The following is a 27160-nucleotide window of genomic DNA, read 5'->3' on the forward strand; positions in this document are numbered from 1 at the left end:
ACCCAGTGCAGGTGGGACAGTGAAGAGCAACCAGGCCCACAAACCACCTTAGCATGCAAGTGTTGCTTTCCTTCAGAGAGATCAAATCAGCTTCCCCAGCTCTCTTCCCTCTGCAGTGTTCAATACCTTGTCTATTTATTTTAAAAATCTAACACAGTCACAGTCCCCTGACCTCTCTCAAGTTCCAACAGCCCAAGCAGGCCATGATGGGAAACCACAGAGCATACAGGCAAGTCTGATGCACTAAGGGGTGGCTTCAGTAAAGCCCAGGGAAAAAAAAAGAAAGAAAAAAAAAAATCAAAAAAATCAATCTCCAGAGATCAAAAGCATCACAGCAAGCTTAGCAGAAAGACCATTTGAGAGAGAAATCAATGACACACCTATTAATCTTTCTTATCAAGTCCTGGAGCTGTACCTGGACACCTGTAATCCCCCAGGTCAGGCCACCAGAGGAATGTCCTTTCTCCTTGTTTACCTGGGCTCTGCTGCAACGTGGCTTTGCCTCCGCTGCAGGCTCTTGTATTCAATGAAAATGCCAGCACTGTGCGGGCTCCAGCCACAGCCAGACAGCCTTCCATGTAACCCACTGGATTATGCCAATATTTGACACATCTGCCAATATCTGGAAAAACAACTCTAAATGCCCATATTGTTATGTAACAGAGAAACAACTCCCGCTTGGTGTGAAGGGCTGCTGCCTCCTGCTGCCCTGAGCCTGGGGAAGACAGAGGAAGACAAGAGAATTCCAGTTTCAGCTGAGGCCAAAGACTTTGAATGCTAGCTACAGGGGAGATGGGAGAAACTGGAGCCCTTTCTCCTGTCTAAGTAGCCTTGGAAAAACATCCAGGCTCTCACAGCAGCATCCTGAGCACGTGGGAGGTGCTGGATGTGCTGAAGAAGGAATCTGTGGATGATGTGAAAGGAGGAGGCCCTCCTCTTTCCCAAGAGTAAAGAGGGCCCAGTAACTCCCTGCTGCTCCTCCTGGTGAGGAAGAAGATTCCCATTTGAGATTCCCATGTAGGGCATCAGGGTGGCCAGAAAAAGAGCACAGCACTTTCAGAAAACCAGACCAAAGAGCTGAGGACAGCCTTTTATTTTGTTCCACCTGGCTACTCTGCTAGGACAGCACCCTTCTGCCCATTCTGCTTCCTTATCTGTGCAGGGCCAGGAGCCCAAAAGCCAAGTTCCTCTGGGATGCAGAGGGGAAGCAGAGTGAGGATGCATTCTCATCCTTGCCAGGAGCTGCTGTGGGAAAAGGCCAGGAGAGTGAAGCAGAAGAGGGATGAGCAAGCTTAGCAGCCCCATAGTCCTGCCACAACAAGCTACGGGTAGCTGCATGTGGAAGAAGAATGTGCTGGCTCCTAAAATGGCAGCCCCACTGCTGCCCTTTGGACATGTCCTGTTCTCCCCACTTTCACTTTGTGCTGTGTGAGAGCTCCTGACTGCATTTTCATTAGCTAGTTTTATCCCAGCTCCCCTCCAAGCCTGAGCCCCCAGACCCTCTGTCCCGAGCCTCTGTTGGAGAGGAGCCTGGCTCTTGCACTCTGTGCATCCCCTCCTTGCACTTGGCTCTGCCTGGCTGCAGAGGGCTGTAATTTCACAGCCTGCTCTCCTCTCCAGCTCCCAATGACATCATTCACTCTGATTATATAAAGCTCAGGGAGGAAGCCTTTATTTATGCGTGCTTTTTGCTCATAGCTTCAGCTGTCTCACTGAACAACATGCATCCAAATTCTACTGCAGGAACCATGCTCCCTTTTGCCTGGATCAAAACTGCAGTGCAGTATGGATGCAAAACCAATTCCCCATTTCCTCTTCTCCAAGCCTTGTGTCTGCTGGTCAGCAAAGCTGCCACACAGGGCTAGACAGCTACCTACCTTCAATGCCCAAGGAAACCCCTGAAGGGGTTCAGCCAAACCCCTGTGCACCCCCTCCCCCACCCGGGTATATCTTCCTCTTGCAAACATTGCAGCAATGCCTGCAGCCATCCCTGAATGTAAACATCCCTGGAGAGACTGCAGCTTCTTTGCTAAGACAGGTTCTGAGGTTGTGGGAGTTTTAGGGTTGGAGATTGTGGGTTTTTTTCCAGCTTCCACCACAAGCAGAAGCAATGGAAACCGAGACGAGAAACTTTCTCTGCTGAGGAGTCAAACACATGTGCACACTTAGCAGTGAAGTACTGGGTTTACCAGATTCAGCACTATCCCCTAGTCAGACACTGCTGACAGACTTCTGCTGAATCAAGGCCCAAACATCTGCAAAAAACACAGACACATGCACAGTCTTCCCATCTTTAAAAGCTCAAGCCTTCCTCCCAGCAGGATATGACCAACTTGCCTCTAGCAGCATTTCAAAATGCTGAATTATGATTTTTGCATGTTGAAAGACGGGGGCATCTGAGGGAAAAGAAGAGCATTTCCCAGATACTTCTGTACTATGCCTGCAGGTCTATAGGGCTTGAATTCAACAGTGCACTTAAGCATGTGCTCGACATTAGGAATATGCTCAAGTCCCACTGAGGCTAAATCAGACACTTGATCTCCAAGGCATGTTAAAAAAAACTCAGAACCAAACCAAAAGAATCACTGAAAGAACCAGCAGAAGGAAAATCTTAACATGCAAAAGGACATAATTCCCCTCTGCCTTTTCCTCTTCTTCCCTCTACACCTTTACAGAGACTAGTCTAACTTAACCCTGAAATTAGAAACCACCAACTTTGTTTGGATTTCAGAGGTAATAGACTGCTTAAAAAATTCAGGAGGGATCACTGGTTAAAGAAAGCAATTCCTGGAGAAACGCAACAGACCCCACATCAATAATTCACTGGATGAGAATGATTTTGAGATAAAGGTAATAAGAAACACATGCAAAAACCACAGGGCAGGGAAAAATAGGGGAAAATATGGGTTCCTTCTAAAAGCAATTTACGGGTCAGAGGCATGCTTATCTCTACTAGCCATCGTTAAGATGATGTTGTTTTTCCTTACTCTTGTCTCTAACCCCCAACCAGGCCACCTCTCTGCAGCAGCATCTGCCACCCACACCCCCCCCACTTCACTCAGTGCTTGTCTTCAGTGAAGAAAGAGCTTTTGCCAAGCACCTGGACAAGGGATGGAGAGACAGCGAGGCAGAGGCTGTGCCTTCTCTGCTGCAGAGTGTTATGCAACTGCTGCGAGCCCTCCAGCCACGCGCAATAAAGCTGCAGTGGCGTCCAGCCAGCCTGCAATAAACACACTCACACCCAGTCACCCTGATTCCACAGGACACCAGAGAGACATGTCTGAGAAGGAAACCTGGCTCAGAAATATGCAGTTAAAAGTTAATATTCTCCACCTGAGCTGTAAAATAACTCTGAGCAACCTTCCTTTCTGATTTTCAATCAGGTCTCTTCTCACGATTATTTGTTTTCATGCCTTTGCTCTCAGTTGCAGGAGGTACTCCCTCATGTGCCTCTTTGTTCCTAGTCAGTTTCTATGGATGACACCCTGGCAGGTAGGACTATTTGTACTCCAAATGCTAATAAAATGTACCATGGTAAAAAAAAAAAACAAACCAGAAACCTTTAGATCTTTATGGTTTTTTTTAAGCCTTTCTATCACTTAATATAAATAAAGACATGAAAATTTAGGACCGAAAACAGAAAGACTTGACAATGTGTAATAAGGAGGAATTTAAAAATAAAGAGTTCTATGAGGAACATTTTCAGCAGGATCTAAACCCCATCACATCTATCTGCAAAAATTAAAGGTGAACGTGCACCCAACTGTATTCTCAAATCAAGAGCAGATGAAAAACAAACCACAAATGAAGAGACCTATGGTTAAACAATAGTAGGACTATCAGTAATAAAACAAGCAAATAAACAAGGCAATGATGCAGCTTTTCAAAGTGACACAAATCAATCCACCTCTGCCTTGTGACAAGCTACATAATGGGGAAACAACAAGGGCTCCAGAAAGTAGCATCCTGATTCAAGCCCATAAACAAACGAATTACAAACAGCAATGTATTGATGAGCTCTGCAACAGCAGCATTTTGTCCAGCCACAAAGGCAAAGACAAGGTACACTGGGAAGGAAAGCATCTTGCCAAACAACTGAAATACTTGGTGAAAAGAGCCAGTTCTGTAGCACACAAACCCTACTCCACATATGCAACAGAAGCTGCAAGCCTTAAGGTAAGCAGCCTGTCTAGCAGCAGCCTGTCCAGGGTTTTGTTTCTGTTCCCTTTCTCCAACATTCTACTGGATTGGAAATTCTTTGGAATAATACAGATTGCCAGATTCACTGATGTCTAAACAGGACCCCGTGACTACACTCAGAAATCCTAAATCAAGCAGATCCCAAATACTAGACTAAAACAGCATTATGATTCTGAACTGATGTATCTGGGGCTATTTTTATTCACACAGTATCTTCTGGGCCTTTGGGTCTTATTTGTTGCATATCTTTAAGTTTCTCTTTGAACTAGAGGGTTAGAATACAGAAGCTTCATTTAAATCAATAAAGTCATAATAAAAGAGACCACCTGTAATCCCATCACTTCAAAAACTAGGATGCTTAAAGGAATAGCAAAAAAAAAATTTTGAATCCTGATGCTCACCGTAATAAAAATGGTATCATTTTGGAAGATGCCTCCTCCAGAATGGACTCACAGCTGTTTGGGAGCTTGACTACTCATCCTTTCCTAACCCCTTTGATCTTCAGAGGCACCAATACAACAGACCAATTCAATAAAGAAAGATCAAATACAAGGGCCTGGGCTTCACAATGAAAAGGTGATGAGAGCAGCATAGGTGGCCATCTGCCCAGTAGAGGAATGGAGTCAATCAATGCCTGGCATTTTCTCTCACCCCTTCATATTCATCCAGATCCAGCACCAAGCTCTCAGTGCCCACCCCTCAGTTTCTCCTCCCTTCTCTCAGCTCCTCTATGCCTTTTATTGAAAGCAATTTGGACAGTTGCAAAGAGACTCCTAATAGCAACACATGCTCTAGAGCAGAGTCTATTACTATTTATCAAAGTTAGTTACCCCCTGAAGTTATATATTGAGGATTACTATTATTGATCTTGGTCATTAGCCATGAAGTATTTGAATCCCTGGTGAATATAATTAACTGAACTTCACAATAGCAGAACACACAATGTTACCAGCTAAACCTCTTTCAGGCTAAGCTGTGCTTACAACAGTATGTTAAACCCTGGAGCTGTCCCAGGCCATAAATACTCTACACCACATTCTCCTTCTGACCTAAAAACACAGCCTAGGTGCCACCAGTATGTCACATCTAGCTACCTCTTGCACGAGATCATTTGGCACGAACTTTTCAGTGATGCTCACAACCACGCAAGTATCACAGTTCTGCTATCTTGACAGCAAGATATGGTTCCAATCCTGCCTTTGGCTGTCAGGGAACGTGCAAAGCAAGCTGTAAACATCAACGTGCAACCCAGGCTGGTTAATTATAAAGCCCTGACTAGCCCAGTCTAATAAAAACTCCATCTTTGTTAAAAGGTGCTTAAAGATAGACCTACTCTTTAAATAGCCAACGGTGTCCTGTGCCCTCATTCTCACTAATACCATTATAATCACCCTTCTAGGATACACAGGCTGCTCACAGCCGCAAAGTCTGGCCACGCTGCTCCAACCAGCACGCACTGTCCTCCTCCTCTTCCACGCCTGCAAAGCAGCAGCACCATTCATCAGACCCCTGCCTCGCCAGAGAGGAGGCAGTAACCTGCTTTGCTGCCACGTATGGATTTTCAGCTTTACTGCTAGAATTAGGTCACTGGCAAAGATAGCAAAGATTTTCCAAACTTGCCAGCTATTCTTGATTATTCTCTTCAGAGGTTTCCTGGCTAAGCACCATGCCTTTGAAAAGAAAGGAGGTATTTCAGGCTCCTGCAAGGTTTCTGCAGTCAGACACAGAGAAATGGGGATGCTCTCACAATCCTTAACTGCCTCTAAAACTGCCAGGCAACAGGAAGAGCTCTCTAGTTCAGAGCTACTACCATTGGGTCCTTGCAGCCTCTCAAAGAGAAATCAGTGATGGTGTACACCTGAAAACATGAATTACCAGGGTCCTGCAGAGACCCTTTAAGACCACCTGCCTGCACGGAGACTGGAATAACCTGAGATATTAGGCAGCTTCCCATTAGGTAGCTGTAGAGTTCCTCTGGACTACTCTCCTGACTACTGTGGAAAAGCTACCCAAGGTCCACAGGATGTCAGAGCAGTAAGGGCACAGAGTACTTGAAATCAGAATCTCCGTTTCTTCACAATACTACCAACAGAGGATCTGGACTTTGGTGCTTACTAAATCGAGTAAGGTTTTAAACTAGTATTGCCACCAAATAGTCAAAAGAAGCCATCACTTGCTTTGCAAGATGGACATTTGTCCAACAACGAAAGAGTAAAGGATGCTACCAACCTTCTATTATGAAAAACATATTTTCTGTTTTCAAAATAATGAGTATGGAATATGCTGATATCAGGAATATATTCTGATCTGGTACTATGTTGTTTTTGTCATTAATTCTAAAAGTTACACAGATAAGCTATTGTTACTACAAGATATTTTTACGTTTACTGTTCATTACAGTAGAACAGAGTTGTGGGTTTTTTTCACCCCATACATTTATTTTCTGATGCTATATTCCAGTTTCCTCACCTCGTGGAAGAAAATCAAAATCCTGAAAGAAAAAAAACATTCTAAGAATGTGACCATTTGGAATAGTTGTTTACACAAAATCTTTCATGCCAGAAGGAAAGCATGTGCTCTTCATCTAATACCTCTTCACACTGTCAGAAATACTTAAGGAGTCATCAAATATCTGCAGAACCTTTCAGGTAGAGAGGGCATACATCTGGAACAGAGGAAGCAGTGCATGTAATTTCATCTTGTAAAATTGTTTTAAATTTAACCTCAAACTTCCCAGAAAAATGGAGTTGCCAGCTAAGGCCACTATCAGATGCATGTTTGGAAAAAAGCACTGGGAAGGAGGACTTAAGACATCCTATTGGATATGGGGGTCTTTTGCACTGAAGGACAGCAATATTGTATTTCAGAAGCTAGTGCTAACTCAAATTAACTAAGTATGTTACTCAGCATGGGAACCTGAACAGAGAAGCACAGCTCCCAGCACTATGATAGCAGATGAGTCACGTCCTGATCTCACACATACAGAGGTACCAGAAAAGACACCTTGAAAGGAGGTACCAGAGAGTGTGAAAACACACCTTGATTCTGTTTAACTGGTGTGATGTGCTAATACTGTCAATTCAGCTCTTCCAAAAGAGGAGCAGGGTTTGAAGGCCAGGAGAAGTAAAGCTCCTTGAACCTCAAACGAGGAAAAAGCATGAAGCCGGCCACTTGGAAACCATTTCCTTGGGCAGGAAGTAAGACAAAATTTATCCCTAAGACATGAAAACTGCTCAGCTTTTTTTCAGCTCAACTGCAAAACTCTTAGTGCTTCCAACAGGACTCAATAAGTCATTACATTAAGCACAGAACATTCTACTCTGCAAGTAAACTCTTGATCAGCTGGAGAAGATCATTATGACCCCTGCCTGAGTCAGCAATGCCACAGAGGGATATGATTTTAATTCCACCAAACCAAGAACAGCTGTAGTTGAATAAACTAACATTTGTGGGAGGATTAGCTTCCTTATACTTGCTCACTCTCTATTCTCCCAGCAGGAAAAGGGTTAGGATCCCACCTGGGAACAAGCCAGATATTGAAAAGTTCATGGTTTGTTTTGGGAAGAATTTAAACCAGGAAAAAAAAGAGAGAAGAAAAGCAAAAAACAGAGTAGCTGGTACAGACAGTCCTCAGGTTTGGTGGAAAGTAGTTTCCATTTGCTGAACTATTAGGACAATATTAAGAACACAACCATGACAGCTTACAGCAATACCTGCAGTGGCACTGCATTATAATCACAATCACACCCTTCCTTCCCTGTTATTTTGTAGTGCTTGTTTCACTCACAGGGCCTCAAGAATTTAGGCAAAATAAATTGCTGCTTGATTATCAGATATCCTCTATACAACATCCCACTGTGAAATAATTTCTTGTTGGTTTCAAAAATCACTGGTGTTAATAATAATTAAAAGCCAAGGAAAACAACAAAAAAGGGTAACTCTAATGGCAAACCATTCACCTGGGGAGAGGCTCTGCTGGGTTTCCTTATCACAAGAGCCAAGTGGCAAACCAGAAGCGCAGATTCCTTGACTTTCCTAGTGCCGTGCTAGCCAGGAGCTTGTGGAGTGTGCATGCACTTTCTGGAAGAGAGAGGCAGCAGCCAAATGGAGATGACATTTCAGCTCTCTCCACGAGCAGGAAAGGGTTATGCAGCAGGCAAGACCTTTAAGTGAGAGTTAGGAGACCTGTCCACAGACAGCTTGCATGACCTCAGGTAAATCCCTTGAGGGACTGAAGCACGCAGCGCTCATCCACAAAATGGAGCTTATCCTAATTCCTTCACGGAATACTGCACAGCTAAATCCACTCTTGGTTTTCAGGTGCTCATGTAGCTCAGTAATGACACTGGTATGTGAAGTGCCTAGAGAGTAGGACGCTTTGGGAAGTTAATTCATTTAGCTTTCTTTGCTGGTTAATACTGCCCAGAGTACAAAATGGCCACACTTCTCAATAACCACTCACTGCTTCCCCTCAGGTATGCAGCAAAAACTGAGATGTCCTCTGTCCCAAGAAATTCCCAAGATGGAATTTCAGCAAAGTTCAAAGGAGTTTAGTCTGAATCAAGACTATCAGATGAAGGCTGTGTTGTTCAAGCAGTCAAACTTTTTATTTCTTTAAAATATTTAGTTTCTGGTGTTCTACTGTTAACCCAGTATGTCCAAAAGATTATGATTAGGACCCTTTAAAACAAACCAACCCAACCAAAACCACCAGAGTGGCTCAGAGATTGATTAAAGTCCCCCAAACATACACAACTACACAGGATGCTAAACCTCCTTTTTAATTTTTAGAAATATGGAGGTTACAGTGGCTCATACAGTGGTTTTATGTGGGGCACAGAAACACTTCACTCTGGGTGCTGGGACTCAAGAGTCAGAGACTATCACCAGAATTGCTGAGGAGATTACAAAAGCTGGCAAAATTAATCACATTTTTTACTTTAAATAACACAATGACTTCAACAAATGCACCTCGGAAAAAAAAAAAAAAGGAAAAATAAAAGCCTTTAAGAAATTTATTCAACTTGCTTTCCATAGATTGCTGAGGGGAAGTACGAGGCAGCACTGTCTACATAGACCTGAGAGCCAGCTTGGAGAGCTTATAGGAGTCTCCCATTTCTGAACAACAGCCTTCCATTCCACTCTGACCACTGCCAACCACATACAAAGTGTCCAGCCCACAGTCTAACCCCCTTCCCACTCTGCTCTTTCCCCACCACATGTATTTGTCTGAGCAGTCACTAAGTAAAACAACCCCACAATGCAAAGAAACTCCAGGAGACACTCATTATTCCAGAAGGCTTCACATGTTTTCCTGAAGATACCAGATTTCTCTTATTCTCCCCTTTGCAATCCCTTCACTGAAATACGTCCCTGTATGTGCTTTTTCCAGTGAACACCAAGCCTGTTAGCTGCTTCTCCAAGCCAACTTTAAAAGAGATCCTGTCACAGAGAACAGGCTCTGCACATTTCCTAACGGGGTCATATTACATAGAATATCCACCAGAGACAAGTGTTGAAATCCTGTTTCCCACTTCTTTTGCCATCAGAGTTGCTTTTCTGGGTAGGTGAAGTAGCAATACATGCATCAGGAAAAAGAAGGATGAATTTTTTTCCCCCCTCTAATTGCTTATCTCAGCCAAAATTCTTCAGCATACTTGTAGGGTCTAAACAGAGTGATTCTTGCTATAAAGGCCAATTATTATATTCAGCATTTGGGACTCTTCCCCTCACACACATAGAGGCATTCAACTTCAGATGGTTTTTTTTCTTTTCTCCTCTAGAACAACACTGAAATGATTTTATTCCTAGTTAGGCAGTAGGAGAAGCTTTCCAGTGGCACCAACAGTTAATCAGGGCAATAGGTTGCTCCACTTCCCCAGGCAATCCTGCTGTCACAGGCTTTTAAGGCCATGCTAGATTGGCATCTGTCAGGAAAGGTTTAGATAGAGCTTACCCTGCCTGTGGAGTAGGGACAGACCAAATGACTCCCCTCAGCCCCATCTTTGACAGCTTCACAAAACACCACGTAAGTCAGAGTGCAGTTTGTTGCTCTCCTTTAGGCACAGGGCCTGAGCAGGCTGCAGCAGCAGCACGTTAAGTTGCTGGAAAGTGAATTTTGTGTCTCTGAGCTATGACCCTGGTGACAGAGCAAAAGATTTGCTCCAGAGTGGCAGTTGTAGCTGCTGCGTGCAGCTGGAAAAGGGCAGTAATGCCATGTTGTGTGGGAGCAGGCAGGCAAAGTAAAAGGGAGGATCCTGAGGCATCTGCTAGGCACAGTTTCCATTAGCAGAATGAGACAATCCCCTGCTGTGCGGCTTGGTGAGGAAAGGACAGGAGCAAAGCAAACAGGAGGGGCTGCAGGGAAGAGGAACCCCCAGCCCAAGCTGCTGAAAGCACTGACACCCCAGTCACCCTAGTGAGCTCCTCTGTATGCAGTTATGCAGCTGCAAACATGGGAAAGAGCAGCCAGCTCTGAAGAACGCCAGGATGAGGAACACTGGAAACACACGCAGATCAAAGGGAACCACCAAGCTGTACACACAGCTGGGGCTGTCTTCCCCTGTTAAAAAGAGATGGGCATGTAGATTTTAATGGCAGGCTCTTTGTCCGTGCATGCACATAATTGTCTGCATCTGTGCAAATGGCAGCACTCGCCCCACATTTGGCATTACTGACATGTGGCTAATGAATGGTGCTTCTGAGCTACAGGAAGATTCCCATACAGCTGGGCAAAATCTGACTGGGCAACCCACAGCTAAACCCATCCCAGGAGACAAGGCCAAATAGGTGGGAATGAAAGACCTGGGAAACAGAAGGCAACTTCTTTTTAGCCTCTGATTTCTCCAATAAGCTTGCTATACCACTCTCCTTTTCAGAATAACTAATTTGAAGAATTCCACTGAGTTTGTAGAAGGAGCAGAACACCTCTCACCTAAGGGCTGAACTTTGGCCACGTGATTTTACAGTGAATCACCCCAAGCATTCAACAGGTTAGGCAGTGCCTTTAAGTAGCACTGGAAAGTCCCACATAGGAGGAAAATGTGGAGGACACATCACCCAAGACTTCCTGGGAGTGTCAGAGCAATTCCTCCTGTGGTCTCGGTGTGAAGAGCAGATGAAGACTGCAGTAGCAGATGAGCATGCTGGTAGCTGCTTGTTCTCAGGTCCTGAAACACTCTTGACTGATCAGATCATCTTCATTGAGCTCCTCAGAGCTGATATCACCTCTGATACACCCCTGTTCTGTTCCTTTTCTCTCCTAGGCTGCTCACCCACACACAAATAAGCAGCAAAACCGAGTGTGGCACCAACTTCCTTTTCCTTTCTACATATGCACTGTGATGGGTGCATGGCTTTGCCAGCCTTCATCCTCACAGAATGGTCCTTGCCCTTTCTCTACAAACAAATACAGTCACTTTTTCACATGAAGAGAAGCGTGCATCAAATGCCCTCTTTTCATTGTTGCATTATTCACTGTCCTGGACAGTAACCATTGGGGTAGAGGAACCTTTGGCACTGCTCTCCAAATGACTAGGCATAACTACAGCACTGTAGAGACAGCTCAGGAGCAGCAACAATTGCCCAAGTGGAAGAGCAAGTACTCATTTGAGAGTCATTAAGAGCTGTGCTTCTAAATGATTCAGATGCTTTTAGATATTCCACCCTAGCTCAGCAACCAGTCAGCTCAGAGACAGCAGCCTGCATTTGACTTCATAAGCATGACTAAGTTTTGTGCAGCTGTTTACTACCTACCATGATAAAACCCCACACCCTTATCATATGAACTGTTATCAGCCTGGACCATGTGTGAACCCACTGACACCATTCACAGAATCTATCTGTATGAAAGCTACACTGCAGTTCAAGCTCCTGTCCTGTTTCCACTGCAAGTTTCAGTGTGTAAGCTTATTTTGTATCGATTTCTGCCTCCTTCTTTCCCTCAACCCTTTTGGGGCAGAAATCCATGGACAGGCAGTTACCAGGTGATTGTGTAAATGTTACTTCCCCCTTCCTGCCTCAACTTCTGTGACTAAACACGCTCATTTGCAAAATCTCCCATTGACAACAATCTCTTCTTTGAGACCTAAGGTACTCAAATTCCTGGGCAAAAAAAAACCAGTAAGAGCAAAAGGCATCCATCCTTTATAAAGGATTTTCTTTTTTTTGCTAAATAAGTCATGTTGCTCTCAAAGGTAAATAATTAACAGGAAAGAGGGACACAAAATCTTACTGCACAGCTAATGGGAACTGATGCTCAAGCAGCAGTATACACGTGCAGAATACCTTCAAAAGACAGCCTTTAATATATATTTTTTTTTAATGGAACTTTGGGCAGAAGGCCTGACTCATTTCATTGCTCTGGGATCCAGGGACTTCACTGCATTCCTCCAGACTTGGACAAATCCAAAACCTCCATAAGAGATTCAGCCTGCATCTGACAGAATCAAGTACCACCACTCAAACAGGGGACACTGCAATTTTGCACAAGTACTGCAAGGATTTACCAAAGAGCAAACACAGAGAGCACCAGGCAGAGGTGATCTGTATTTCTATACAAATTCACACTTCCAAGGCACATAAAAAAGAAGGCAGTTACACAACACCATCTGCTGTGTTCTGCCATGGCCCTAACTTAGCCCTGTCCATGTTACCTGACAGCTTCACGGGAGGAGAATTCCTGACCCTTGGTTGCACGTTGCCCACTGAATTGTTTTATGGTTGTCACATGCACTGCCTGGGAGGAAACCTGCCTGGTCTGTTTGCCCATGGCTATGCAAACTGCTCAGCACGACCAGCACCATTTGCAGCCTGGCAACAACCACAGTGACTTTGGTTCCATTTCACAGACAAGCTATGAAAATCTATTACACACTTGCACTAACCATGACAACACCTAAAGCAGGGGACTAGGCCATACTGGACCAAGCCCCACCAGCCAGCTGCAGCAGCAAAGTGTGGGCCCCTCTTCTCTTTCAGAAGGGAAAAGGTATGAGGGCAGCGAGACAGCACACGTAGCACCTCCTGGCCCTGGGCAACACTGACAGGGAGGATACTGAGGAGGACGGAAGGAGTCAGGAGGATGAAGTTTTGAAGGAAGCAGAGGTGGAAGAAATGACACAGGATAAGTTTTGTGAAGCAGAGAGAGTACACACAACTGGCTGGAGGCGTGGATCAACAGGGAAAAGCAGTGGGTCAGTGTAGACTTTTCCTTCATGCCATTCCTTCACACTGTGTTTTTCTGCTCCTCATCTGCTAAATGGGGTGCCTGACTCTTCCCACTCCACTTTGATGTATCATAAGGTTATAGGTTCTCAAGATTGTGATACTCTGGCAAAAATGGGCCACATACAGAAATGAGAATGGGAAAATTCCTTGTCTGCATTTCCTACGCACACTGAATTTGCTTTGCTTATCACAAGTTTGCATGGGCTATGTTGTGCCCTTTATACACATACCAGATACAGATGTATTTACAGATATATATATACACAGATATAGATCAGCAATACAACTCCAGATTCTGCTCCAAGGGTACAAAGTCCTGAAACTTGCAGTTAACAGGCAATCTGTCTCGAAAATTATATTCCTATTACCTCATGTTCTCTAAGACAGAGATTCCCCAAGTAGCTTTTATCTAGGAATACATGCAGGTCCATAAGCAATGTCAGTCACTTGAAGAAGAAAAGTTGCTTCATCAGAATTTCTGTCTCTCAGCACTCAAACAGCACCACAGGAAAGAAAAAAGAATTAAAAAAAAAAAAAAAAAAAAAAGGGCACTCCACCTCCTGCAAAGTCTCCAGAGATGCATTTGGGAGGATTATGGCAAGTACAGCCCTGACTTGGCTGAACACAGAGCAAGGAAAGCTGAATGCTTAACTTCCTACCTGAGCCCAGATTGTTCCCTGGTCCAAGCTCACTGCTTACAGAGGTTATTTGCCCAGTCTTTAATTTTTTAAGGACAGACATAAATATACGTAACTGGAGAGGGACCAGCTTGAAAGAAAATTATAGCAACACACCCAAGCAGAAATTTGAGGAGGCAAGTTTGGGAAGAAATTCAACAAAAAACACTGGGAACGATGCACTCCAAATCAGATACGATCTAGGTACACAGGACTGCTTTCATTACACAGCCCCAGCAACTACCAGACCCCCTCCTGGCCCCCTGAAAGCAGTATATAACCAGTAACACACCATCTGATACCTTTTCTATTCACTACTCTGGAACTATTAAGGACAGGATACTGAATGCAAGAACTCGGCCAGTAAGTGGGGAGAGTTGACTGCAGACCATGTTTCTTTCTAAGATGAGGGTCTCCCCTTCTAAGAGAAGTCTCCCTTCTGGAAGGGAAGTCAACAAAAGGATTCTCAGCACCAGACCATTATGGCAAGGCCAAACAAACAGATTGCCCTAACAGTTCTTTCTATGCTAGGGGCAGAGAACACATCAGAAAGTGTCCTTAAAATGTATCTTAGTTGAGAAGGGCTTTGTGATAAATAGCTGTTTCTGAAGACTGGTTTGTAACAGTGATTTTATTGTGCAACATTCTTGAAACAAAACCATTTTGCTTTGTGATAGTCTATCCAAAATAGTAGTATTGTTCTTTTTTCTCTTCTCCAAGTGCTATTGGATTAAAAAGGGAGGTGCACAGATCTGGGAACAGAAGGGAAGGCAGGCATGCACTGCATCATTATGAATAATACTAATAAAAAAAATCCATACTGAAACCAAAAATGAGCAGCACTAAAGAACTTTAAAAAAAAAAAAAAGAGATCATTTAGTTTCCTTCAAATTTTGGCACAGAGACTAACTGTCCCCTTTCAGCAGCTTTACTCAGAGTTCAAAATGTTCTGCTGCCCAGCCAACGTCAAACAAAGCCTTTGCAGACTTTCAGTTGTAAGTGAATCAAACACTGCTTCTGCACAAGGAAGCACTTCACATGAACTAGTGTGGTGGTCAGCCAAAGAGATCGATCCCAGTTTTACAGCATCATAATTGTGAGTTCCCAGAGCAATGCAAAAGGCAGGTTGACACGAAACAGTGACTGAGACTGAACACATCCAGAAAGAACATCTTTACGACAGCCTTACTCCATAAACTACAGACTTTACTGTCTCTCTCTCTCTCTTTCCAGGTTGAGCAACAAGAGGCACAGCAGAGTTATAAGTTATCCAGATCTCCTAACTAGAGGAACATGCTTCAGCTCTGCTGAAAATTGTTAGTCCCAGCTGAAAATGGAGCCATCTGTCATGCAAGCAACAGAGCTGAGAACAGCTAGCTACCTCCACCTCTTGTGACATGCAGGCCACAGAGACAGGAGGGTTTAGCTACAGTTCCCACAAGGAGCAAGCTGGATCAGTGCAGGCTCTGACCTTTGGATGTGTCAAAGAAAGATGCATGCTCAGCTGTGTTGGACAGGGTTTGACTGCTGCAGGGAATCTCACAGGTTCCAAGTTTTATTAATGAGGAAAACAATATGCTCTGTCAACGTTTGCTACACGAAGTTAACACGAAAACAAAGCCCATTACAGAGAGCAAATGAAATTTACTGGATTAGTTTCTTGTTCCAGCTCTCCTGATAAATAGCACTGAACTCAACACCACATTGATTAGTTGGTTCAAGACAAACACTGATCAGATTGCCTCAGCAAGTATATATAGCACTGCAGAAGCACAATCATCCACGTCTATTCAGAGAAGCAAGGGTTCACTATACTTTCATTTCTCTTCCCTCTATCTTTTTCAGCTTAGACAGCTTGTCTGCAGTATTCAAACACCTTATGTTAAATGCTTTTCCCTCCTTCTCCTGCATTTTCCTAATAGACACACTGAAGCCCCTGCTGGAAAGAAACAGAATCAAACTGTGCAGTTGCTGTGGAGCCTCAGAGGCCTCCACATTTCAGTGCAAGATAACCCAGGTCATGGGTTTCTCCTCAGCATTCAGTAGGGTTTTACTTTATCTCATCTGCTACCTCAAACATGCAACCTAGCATAACAGCCAGCTCTGCATGAGAAACCGTTTTGGAGAAACACTGTGCAGTGAAGAGTCACATTAAGGAGAGAATGGGTGGGGAATCACAGAAGATAGACAAGAACCCTGGTAAGAGTCAGAAAAGCTAAAACCCACAGTACTCAATCATTGATGTTTTTCTTCTTTGCTTTGCTTCTGATCATCTCAAAAAGTATCAGAGAGAAAAGACGTCACACCACTTCACTCTGTGCTCTTACAATAAACATAACTCTTCAGCAAATTGGTTTAGAAGGAAATTTTGTCTCCTTTAGACTTCGTCCTTTTTTATTATTATTATTTTATATGAAGTGATTTTGCAGAGCCACAAATTATGTGAGATCTCCACAAAAATCATAATTCAAGTGATTCTCCATAGGTCTCCTTCCCTCCTCAGATCCATCTTTTGTTTGAACTAAATTATAGTTACCATTAGAAAAATTGTGCCCTAATAACTCATTCTTTACCCAACTACTCAGCTTTGATTTCCTTCCTTCTGCTGTATTACAACGCAATCAGCACCAAAACCAAACAGATCTGTCTAGGATATACAGAAAAATTATTTTTAATTTTTTATATATATATATATATATATTTAAATGTGATTAATAGCTTTACAAACATCCTTCTTGTACTATCAGGAGACGTAACCTTTCTGACGGACACCACCACCATGTTGGTCTACCAGAATTGCCACTTCACAAAGCAGCCGGGAAGTCATCTCAGGGCTGTGCACCTTCTCTTAATACCATGCTGACCACATCCTTCCAAGCCTGGCGTGTGTCTAAAATGCTCATAGGCAACAGTTAAATGATGTGTATTATGTAGAGAGCTGAATTAAGCCTGAATTTTATTTGCCTTCCTTTTTTTTGAGAAAATATTAGACTAGCAAAGCTGATCTGTCAGTCACTTGCTTTCTTTTAGAAAGTGAGGAGATGCTGCTTACAAATCATTTTTTTGGTAGGCATGCTGAAGGACTAAAAAGTATTGTTTTAGTTAAGCCTTGCAGCAGATGAGAAGCAGACTACTGGTTTCTTGTTTAAATGCAAGCTATGACTCATCCTGGGCAGAGATAAACTGAAACACATACCCACTAAAGATAAAACACAAACAATTTTCCAACATGAGGATTAATGACAGATAATAACTATAAATTAACTTTAATCTTTTACAAATCAAACAAAGCCCCTTATATAAATGTCACTGCAATCTTTTCAGATTAAAAAAAAAAAAACACAACAAATCAAAGCAGAAAGAGAAATCACCTAAATTTCACAGCTAATATTTGGTACCAAACCAAACAGCTTCTTAGCAGAACAACTGAAGTGTTCACAAAATATTTCAAGGAGTGCTTAAAACACCTCTTTAATTTTTCAAATATAATTCTGGTTACTTTTTAACAATCAAAGGGGTACAGGATTCTTCATGCTGATACACTGAAACATCATCAGCTCTGCAATATTTAGCCCTTAACTTAAATTGTATATTCAGAAAGGAGGAGGAGAGCATTTATGTTTTTCTACTATTCTCTTGCTACTGCTTGAAAAAAAGTCTGTGTAATTGTGAAAGGGGTTAAAACAAAATTTAACTGAACATAAGAAGGGTGCTGTTCACAGACAAGAAGGGGAAAACCAGAGCCAGAGACCTAATAGTGGACAATTTTGAAAATTATAGTGTGTGTCAATAATGGAGGTAACAGTGAGATTCAAAAGGAATAATCTCAGAAAATGAGCACCTGCCAGCCACAAAGCCATTAGTATCAGGGCTTTTATCTTTGCAACAGTTAAGTCTGGAGACACTGACAAACCTAATGACACAGCAAATAAAACATGGTGAAAATTTAAGTGGGAAGCAATCCCCTTCGCTCAGAGAACACGGGTGTGGAGTATTCAGTGTTAAACTCACTGTCCAAATCACTGCTAACAAACACTGCAAACCCAGCAGGGTCTAGCTGAATTGCAGATGTGCATAGCTGATCAGGCCACAGAATCTGCATTAGGGGACAGATAATCTCAAACCAGAAGTGGCAGGCTCCTGACCAAAGATTCCTGATTATGGAGGTTGCCTGTACAGACCACCCAGTGTGATCAAATGTGTGCCCTTCACAGAAGGATGAAAAACAAGGGCTTGTAAAAACATGTCTGAGACACAGGCCTGGAATACAGTGCCTTGGAATGGGAAGCCGTGGAAAAAAAGACCTTCTGAGAAGGCTGATGGTTAGGAGTCTTCATTTAGTAGCAGGTGGGGACTAGGGAGCATAACTGAGAAAAGGAGAGGATAAGAGAGATACTACACTAACTGGGAAAGGGAAGACAAATGCTGTAGCAGGCAAATAGCTTGTCAACATTCAGAAAAAGGTGGCATACCGTAAGCACAGATAGTAATGCTAGTAACATATACATATATATATATATATCTCACAAAGTTCTGGATAGTATTCAGTCCTCATGATATCCCCATCCCAGACAGTATTACTGTCCTCACTTAAAAGCAAGGAATCAAGGCAGAAATTTCCTCAACTCACACAGACAGCTGTATCAGGCAAATCCTAAACCCATCAATATTTGCTAGTCCTTAGCTGGACAGTAAGTATGTAGCTGCTGAGATCTCACCCACAAAGAGTTTGAAGCATCAGTGCCTGCCCCACAAGCATGAAGAGTGGAGAAAGATGGTCACATATCCAGGCAAACCTGGCCAGTGTGGGAAGACCAGGCTGGTACAGGGAAAGATGGAGACAACTCTGCTCTAAAGCTGTACTGAGGGTAAGCAGTGTTTGCCATAACAATTAGATATGCAAATAAACACATTGAAAACTAGTGACAGTTTACTGTCATCATGGAGAGAAAAGCACTCTCCATTCTGGGTCAGACCCAAGCACACTGCATTTTCTTTCCTTCAGTGATAAATAAAACTATAGGGAGTACTGGAAAACCCAGGAGTCAATCACAGCTCATCCTGGGACTGGAAAGGTTGAGACTTGAGAACCAACACAGCTCTTGCTGCATTGCCCCAGAAAGACAGGGCCATGACAGCTGTGTACCTCAAAGATACCAGGAGGTAGAAGCACAGCCTGGAAGAAAACACCCACACCATGCAAAGCCCAAAACGGTTCCCAGCATTGCTGCTGCTGGGAGTCAGATGTGGGGAAACTGAGGGCAACATGATGCACAGGATACTTAGCTCCAATTCTCTTGAAGCTGCATGGCAAGATCTTGCCTGAATGGAAATACAGTGCTTGGCTTGAAGCCTTTGGGTATCTTTGACCATCCTTATAGCCCTCCCAGCCCTTGTTAAAGGATGGCTGCTAAGAGGGAAGAGGAGGCAATCAACCTATTTAGACTCAGCTTTCCCACCCCGGGGGTTTCTCCATAGAAGCAGCTGGCCAGAGCACTGCCATTGTTCCAGCAGCCACAAAAAACCACAGACATCCCCCCTTAGCCCCCCTAAAATCCCATAGAAGAGCCAAGATAAGTTTATAATGGAAACCCTGACACAACCTTAACTATAGCATCCTGAATGGAAGGCGATAATCTGATCTGTGTGTGAACTAGCTCCCCTTGTCTCAGTGGTATTTATCTTACTTTAACTCCTGTTACAAAAGGGTTGAGTCACACAGCAGAGCTGGCCAAGTAACAAAACTGCAAGGCTTGCTAAAACTTCTGATTCAAGGATAAACAGGCACAATCCTGAAACAGGTTGGAAAAGAGAGTCTCCACAGGCGTGCTGGTAGCCAGACCTCCAAGTCTCCGGGCCAATGGTGTTTTCTTCTGCCTTGCAGAGATTATCACAGCCCAGCAGAGGGGTGGGAGGGAGAGGGTGTAGAGCACAAGGCTCTGCCCTTCGGTTCATGGTAACATGGTATTACCCAGGGCCCAAGAAACCTGATCCCGTAGCAACCTCATGTATGGAAAGTGCCCCAATCAGATTTCACTGTGTCAGGAGAAAAAGAGTATTTACTCTGCATACAGATTAGTCACAAAACTGGGTCACTTCTCTCCTTTTCAGAGAGAGAAAAAAACCCAACCAAAACCAAGGCTTCTTTTTCAGATCTTTTTGTGCCTTCCTCCCCGACACCAACTTGTAAAACTATGTGATGTGAAGTGTGGTCATTCACAGCTGTCTAAGCTGCTCAGACAGCACCTGCATGGGTAAGGTTAAACCATATTACACTCACTGGGCTTGCATTTCTTAGAATTCAGCTCATTAGCTACTTACCGGTTCTTTTCTAGTTCGTTGTGCGTAGACCTGGAAGATAAACAAAAATTTAGATTAGCCACCTTTGACCTCTCAGTACCAAAGTTCAATTGCTGCAAGCTGTACACATCCCCAATGGCATATCACAGCATAAAGCCAACCAACTACACACACTAAAACCTACAGCTATAACCTCAGCCCCCCTGCTGACAAAATTCCTCCCTCCAGTATTTACCTGCCACATGCAAAGTTGGTACTCTTACTGCTGCTACAGGAAGTGCTTCCTAGAGACCTAAATGCACACAGAGATCCCCCAAAGAGTCAATGACTGTAACAGGGGACCAGTCAGGCATATCCAGACTACTTCTGGCTCTGCCACTATCTCACCACATGAATGCAGTTAAGTTCCTTTGTGGTTTAGTTTCTCTACTCACCATGTAAAAATACTGGTATCATCTGCTAAGACAGGAGCTCATGGAGTACTAATTTATGCACATCAAATACATGGGATCCTTCCAGCAGAACTGGATCTAAGGACAATCCCTGGGAGCCCTTCAGTAGCCACATGCTAGATTTAGCAAACTCAGCAGAATCAGCTATGTCCAGCCAGTACAGCCACATTTGCAAACATCGGTGGCACTGAATAGCCCTTTTAGGATGGCTGGAAACCTCTCAGGGATTGAAACAGCACTGCCATAGCACTAGCTTGGAGCAAAGCAAGTGACCCATCAAGTGGCACTGTGACCACTTGACAAAGGAGGGGGCTTTGTCTTTATACCTGCCCACCATGCCAAGCATGCTGCCAGCACTCCCCAATTCAGAGCTCACAGCTTGAAAATGAGACCAACTAGAACCAAAAGGGGAAGTTCCTTCTCCTTCCCTCTGTGATGACAGCACAAGTGGTCAAAAAAAAAAAAAAGAAGCTTAAATCCTTTTTCTAATGATGTTATTAGTAACCTAGGTAAGGTTGTTGAAGATTATTTAAAAAGGATAGCCATTTATCCAACATTTCTCTTTAACAGAAGGTCACCTTAAAATAAAGAGTAAAAGGAGCCCAAGAGCTTAATAAAAAGGATCTATTTTCTGTAATTTGGCATCACATTTCTTCCGGAGCTCTGAGAAGATTATCCTCTATCCCCCATCTGGAGAATCCCACAGAGAATTCTACAATTAGGGAACTGAATGGAGGATGTGCTCCAAGGGAAACCCTGTCATAATTAAATGCTTCTCCAAAAAAAGGGAGGAGGCGTGTTTAACAGGTGTTAGAACCTCATTGAAGACGATGAATAAACCACGGATGTCTGTGAAAAACAAGGTAAATGAGTCCTAGCTAGCCCTGGCTGAGAGGTGGCCAGAGGGAAAACATAAACCTTACCATATGTCCGTGCAAGGTACCTTGCACAGCAGGGTATAGGACACCTTAAAGGCAAGGTACACTATAGCCAAACTCCTGAAGTTGAGCAAACTCCCAAAGCAAATCCTTCCCTCGCATAAAAAGAGGATTCCTGAAGTCTGACCCTCAGGAATCAGAGACCTGAACATAATATTTAGGCCATAAAATCTCCCAACTCAACCCGCTATGTCCCATGAAGTCCAAACCTGCAAAATCCATTTGTCCAGGTGACCTGGATGCAAATTAAGCCACTAGAGCTGAGCTGAGGCTGTATGTTCTCAGGAACATGCTTGTTGTTCTTATTTACTGCATGTTCCCGCAGGAGCCTTTGTACTCTTCTTGACTATGACATTAGCAGTTATAAAGCCAGAGATATGCAATGGCTTGAATTCCTGTATTATATCGAGCCAATTATTAAGGCCAGCACTGAAAGAACAAAGTTTGGCCCACTGCTGTGAACAAAATTAAAACAGCAGGTTCTTCATGCTCCTCTCACACAGGAGACTCTTTATTACCTATCTGCCTTCTGATGAACACGGCAACTGAGAGGGGTCACAGGCTTTTCACCAAGTCATGAAATTTATGCTGTGACTTTTACCCACATTGGCGTCAAGGAACAAAACAAATCCCAACCCCCACAACACTTTCTCACTGAAGCCGAATGCAAAGGAAAGAATCTCAGAAATGCTGAACGAATCCTGCTTCTCTTACCTGTTTACGCTTTGCTTAGTCTTATGGATACATTTGGAAAAGTTTTAATTTTCCCTTTCAGCTAAGTTTAGGAAAAAAAAAACAAGCCCCAGCACTGCTCCTCATTACCACCGTTCCGTAACTCTTATTTTCCATGCCAGTTTCTCTATGCTTGAACAACAGATACAGAAAAAAAACCCCTCTCTCTTCTGTTCATAATTCATTTCATTTCTGTAGCTCCTGATCTAGAGATTAATTTTCTCCCTTTGTCTTTGTGCTGCACATGTTACTAAGATTTATTTGGAGTTAAACAAGGACAGTACTGTCAGTGAAGTGGAAAAAAGTACAGGAAGCTCTATTGATACTACACTCAGGAAAAAAAAATGTTTTGAATAGGTACAGAAACAAATGTAACTGGACCTCTTCAACTGAGCTGGTCTTATCGACTGAGAACTTAAAAGAGTATCACCAGACTGAAATCAAAGCTCCATCTTTGTATGCCATGGCCAGCTTTTTGATGGGCATAGGATGAACACTACAGCTGTAAAATATTGCTGCACTTGAAGAATGGTTCAGGGTTACTTGTCACACACTGCATTTACAACAGCAAGGTGTGTTCAGTGTGATGTTGCTTTGCTACAGCTGATAGTCAGTCACAGCTTGTGTCACCTCTATGAAATGAGGACACTGCTGTGGAGCATGGAGCTCACATTCTTGCTGTTGGGCAAGTAGGGCAAGCAGGACCTTGTCCCCACCTGCAAAGCTCAAACCAAGGCCAAGCAGGTATGGACACGTTCGTGGAGGAAAACACAAGCCCAACCACGCATACCATCACTGCTCAAAACCTCAGCTGCAATTTAGAAGTAGCTCAAGCACAAACTGTCTGCAGGGTTCTCATTTACAAGTCAGGTTTCTATAGCAGACAGTTCTTTAATGATAAATTTCAAACACCCAAACTAATAACTACTCCTAAAATCTGAATGAATTTTATATAAGGAGGAGGGTCCTGCTGACTAGATTTTGAAAACAGCTTGGGAAAAGATGAAGAAAGATTTCCAGAAGCTTAACATAAAGGAGTCAAGCAAACAACAACAAAACCAGAAGAGCAGTCCACATGAAAATTTTAAACAAAAAGCTGAAAGAGGAGAAACTGAAGTTTATCCCTTCTCAGCCCAGACACCTGGAACTACATACAAAATAGGAAGAAACAGGGAAGCAGCAATTGTCAGTCACTCTAATCCAAGGTCAGATGCAACACCCTTTTTGCACTAGTTACCCTGATTGTGCCTGCAACTTGCTATTCAACACAGTAACAAAGTGTTGCTGAAACATTAAGCTACCCTGAATTCCCTCAGTTAATGAGACACTGTAAATGATTTGTCACTTTACAATATTCTGTTTATTTCCATAAAAAATTCTCCCTCCATGGCACAGGCATCCAAGCTTTCCCCCAGCACCAGGTAAGCCAACAAAACAGACTGCATCAGGGAGGAACAAGCTCTAAGGAGCACTGAATTAATTTGTCATTGGATTTTTCACTGTAATTAAAATCACAAAGCTGCCACATGACATTAAACACAACTGACCTTTCTGGTTTACACATTTAATATTGATAAATAGCCCAAAGAATGCATTTGCAGCGTATCTGCATTTTGGGTTGACTTCTTACTGAGTTAACTATTTTCTACTAGGAAAACAGAGTAAGCTGGAGTCCTTGTCCCATGTGATTACACAGGTGGCATTTAGACCCAATGGACCTGTCATTTCCTTGTACCTTGTCACCCTCCTGTCTGTATCTGGCACTAGCTCCTGGCTCCATAGGAGCCCAGGACTTCCAAGAGCTCTGGGAACAATACAGAGATAGCAATGGCTCAGGAGATGCTGCTGACCCTAAGTACAGTCAGTTAAAGCAGGTGGGGAGAACAAAATGGCCTCTTCCTTAATGCCAACATGGAACCAGTGCTTCTCCTCCAAATTCATTCACTTCACATTGATTTAACAACAGGTTAAATCAGGAAAGACATGTTCCATCAGCTTGTGCAAACTAAGGCACAGTTACCTGAACCATGTTTAACAAAACAGCAAGAACATCCCTTCACAGACCAGGCCACTGCTGCTCATGCATCATCACACCACATACAGCTTCATTCTTCTTCATTTCACAGACCTCTACCTCCTTCTGGCTCTGCTGACACCCGTTCACTTGCTCACCAAATTCCCCTGCAGGAAAATGTCTTTTTCCATTCCTCAAGCCAAGATCAACCAAGCCTTCTGGAAGCAGAGAATTACATTACTGCTTTCTCTTTTATGCAAGTTAAAAGCAAGGGTGATCAACAGCTTTTTTCAATTTTAAGTCCACCTGTGTCCACAAAACAAAACTTACTAGGTTGAGGAACCCCAGTAGTTGTGCCAAGGTTTCAAGTATCAGTGGATCAACACTTAAGCAGTCTATGAAACCAACTGCACAAGCTGTAGTCTGAGAAGCCTATGGAGAAGCTCCACCAGCAGCAGTGTGTGAGTCTTTTGGCAAGACAAATGATAATTGCACAAGAGTCAAATCTTCCTGCCCACATTGAGATGCTCAAGGGCTGAGTTTCTAAGAGAGCTGTGAAGCCACTGCTGAGAGGTCCTGGAGCCTAGTTCTTCGAGGGCTGCACAGGAGGCTTTGGAACACAGCAGTTTATGGTACTCAGTGCTACCAAGAGCTCCTACAGTAAGCAGCAAGATGCAACTAACAGGATATGGCACAGCTGGAGCAGAAGTCCTGCTGCCATCTTCATGACCTTTACAAGTACCAGACAAGTCTACCAACAGCCTCACCTCAGCCTTGCAAATCTAACAAAACATTTCCTTAGAAGCAATACTAGAGTCAGAATTTACCTTAGTCATTACTATCCCATGATCTCCCTACACTGTCTGGCCTCAACATCCAGAATAAACGCTTCGCCATGAGAAGCTGAAGCAAGAAGACAGAACAGTTTCACCTTCTTGATGTCCATGGAGATCCACCAGGTGAACCTGGTCCCACACTCTGCCTAGGTTTTTCTGACACTCTTAGATGGAAATGGAATTTATTAGATTCCTCCCGAGGCTCTGATCAAAGTTCTTTTCCCAGGATCAAGCCAGACCCTTTCCAAAGTTCACATTGTCTGTCTCCAACAGGGAAGGGGACACAGCCATACTGGCATCTGCCCATGTTTGCTCATCTTTGGAAAAGAAGAAATGGCCTCACAGTCCGTTTTCAGCCCAATGAGAGGGAGTGAACTCCTTTGTGCAGTCCAGAGTGGCACCTAACTCTGGGATTTTACACAGTATCCTGAAAGCCTCATGCAACACTCAGTCAAAAATAACTTTAAAAGCTACACTGCATGTATCCATTGAAGAAGTAAATGTCTGCAAAGCCACCTACAGTATCTACACAGCCCACCTCAGTCTGGTATCCACTGGGCTCTCCCAAACCAGAGCAACAACCTGTTAAGCAGTACAAGGTTGCACTCCACAGAGGAAGGGTTTTGCAAGCAAGGCCACACAATAGCAAAAATGTTTTGCATTCAGTGCTGCCATCTGGGGCCAGCAAAGATGTCCCCAGCTGCACTGTACAGGCTGGGAGGAAGCGTGCTGGTGTGGGCCTTCTCCTCTCCACCTGAAACCCTAGGTGCAGAGGCTGGCCCTAACCCCAAGTACCAGGGGAAAACTGTCCCTTCTCACATGCTCCCTCACACAGGGCCCTGCACGGCCAAGAGGAACTGGGTTTGCTGAACAAGCAGCTATTCAATATTTTGTTTTCTGCTCATTGTTCAACATGTGGCCTCAAGCCAAGTCCTGCTCTGAATACAGAACCGGTGCTTTCCTTACAGGCTTTCTGACAGGCTCACCGAGAGCAGTGGCTAGGCAGCTCACAAGCATTGTTTACTGTCAAGCACCCCTGCTTTCCAAAACAGAGGCTAAGGAACAGCAAAATCAGAGTTGCAGCTTCTTGTCCCTCCCAAGTGCCTCACAAAGATCCCCATGGGTCTGGTTTTCTGGGCCACTTTACATGTTCAAAGCACAGCTCCTGCTGATGGCCCTCACAGCTGTGCATCATCAGCACTTCTGTAGCTCAGATCCCAGGCTCACGCTTCAGAAAAAAAAAAAGTGACAAAAAAAATCACAATATGAGGAACAAACTATTTGGGGGTCTTCTGTGACAAGCCAGGCTGAAATAAACTTGCTGAATATACACAGGGCTGCTGACAGGGGCCACAATGAAGTGAGTTCTCCAATGTAGTATTCACTGCTCCATTCTTCTGCCTTCTAACTTGTGTGACAAGTGAGCAAAGGTCCTACAGAAACCACCACCTTCCTTTCTCAGACCACAGTTAACCACATCAGAAGGGTTTCATGTATAGAGATCAGAAAAAGGTTGATGTATATTCATTCTGAGAGATACTTTAGCAACTCCAGTAGAGAAACTCTGGCCCACCTCCCCTGAACATGCAGCAGCCAACATCTACAATGATTTAGATCCTGAACAAATTCAGGTAGATTCTTACAGGTCATGAAAGAAAAAAAAATGTTGCCTATCAGAAAAGGACCTCAATCTGGAGAAGTGGAGGCTGAGGAGAGACCTCACTGCTCTCTACAGCTACAGAAAGGAGGTTGCATTGAGGTGCGTGTTGGTCTCTTCTCCCTA

At 43.6% G+C, this 27160-nt stretch overlaps 1 protein-coding gene across 2 annotated transcripts in view; it reads right to left on the bottom strand.

Annotated features, from left to right (window-relative positions):
- Positions 1-27160, bottom strand: part of MXI1 (MAX interactor 1, dimerization protein) — a 56937-nt gene that overhangs the window by 7956 nt on the left and 21821 nt on the right. For both annotated transcript variants that reach the window (XM_054382667.1, XM_054382668.1), the window contains exon 3: positions 20427-20456. In XM_054382667.1, coding sequence (XP_054238642.1) covers positions 20427-20456 — 30 coding nt within the window. The remainder of the gene's footprint in view (positions 1-20426; positions 20457-27160) is intronic.

The sequence above is a fragment of the Indicator indicator genome, chromosome 7, assembly GCF_027791375.1.
Source record: "Indicator indicator isolate 239-I01 chromosome 7, UM_Iind_1.1, whole genome shotgun sequence".
Classification (NCBI taxonomy): domain Eukaryota; kingdom Metazoa; phylum Chordata; class Aves; order Piciformes; family Indicatoridae; genus Indicator; species Indicator indicator.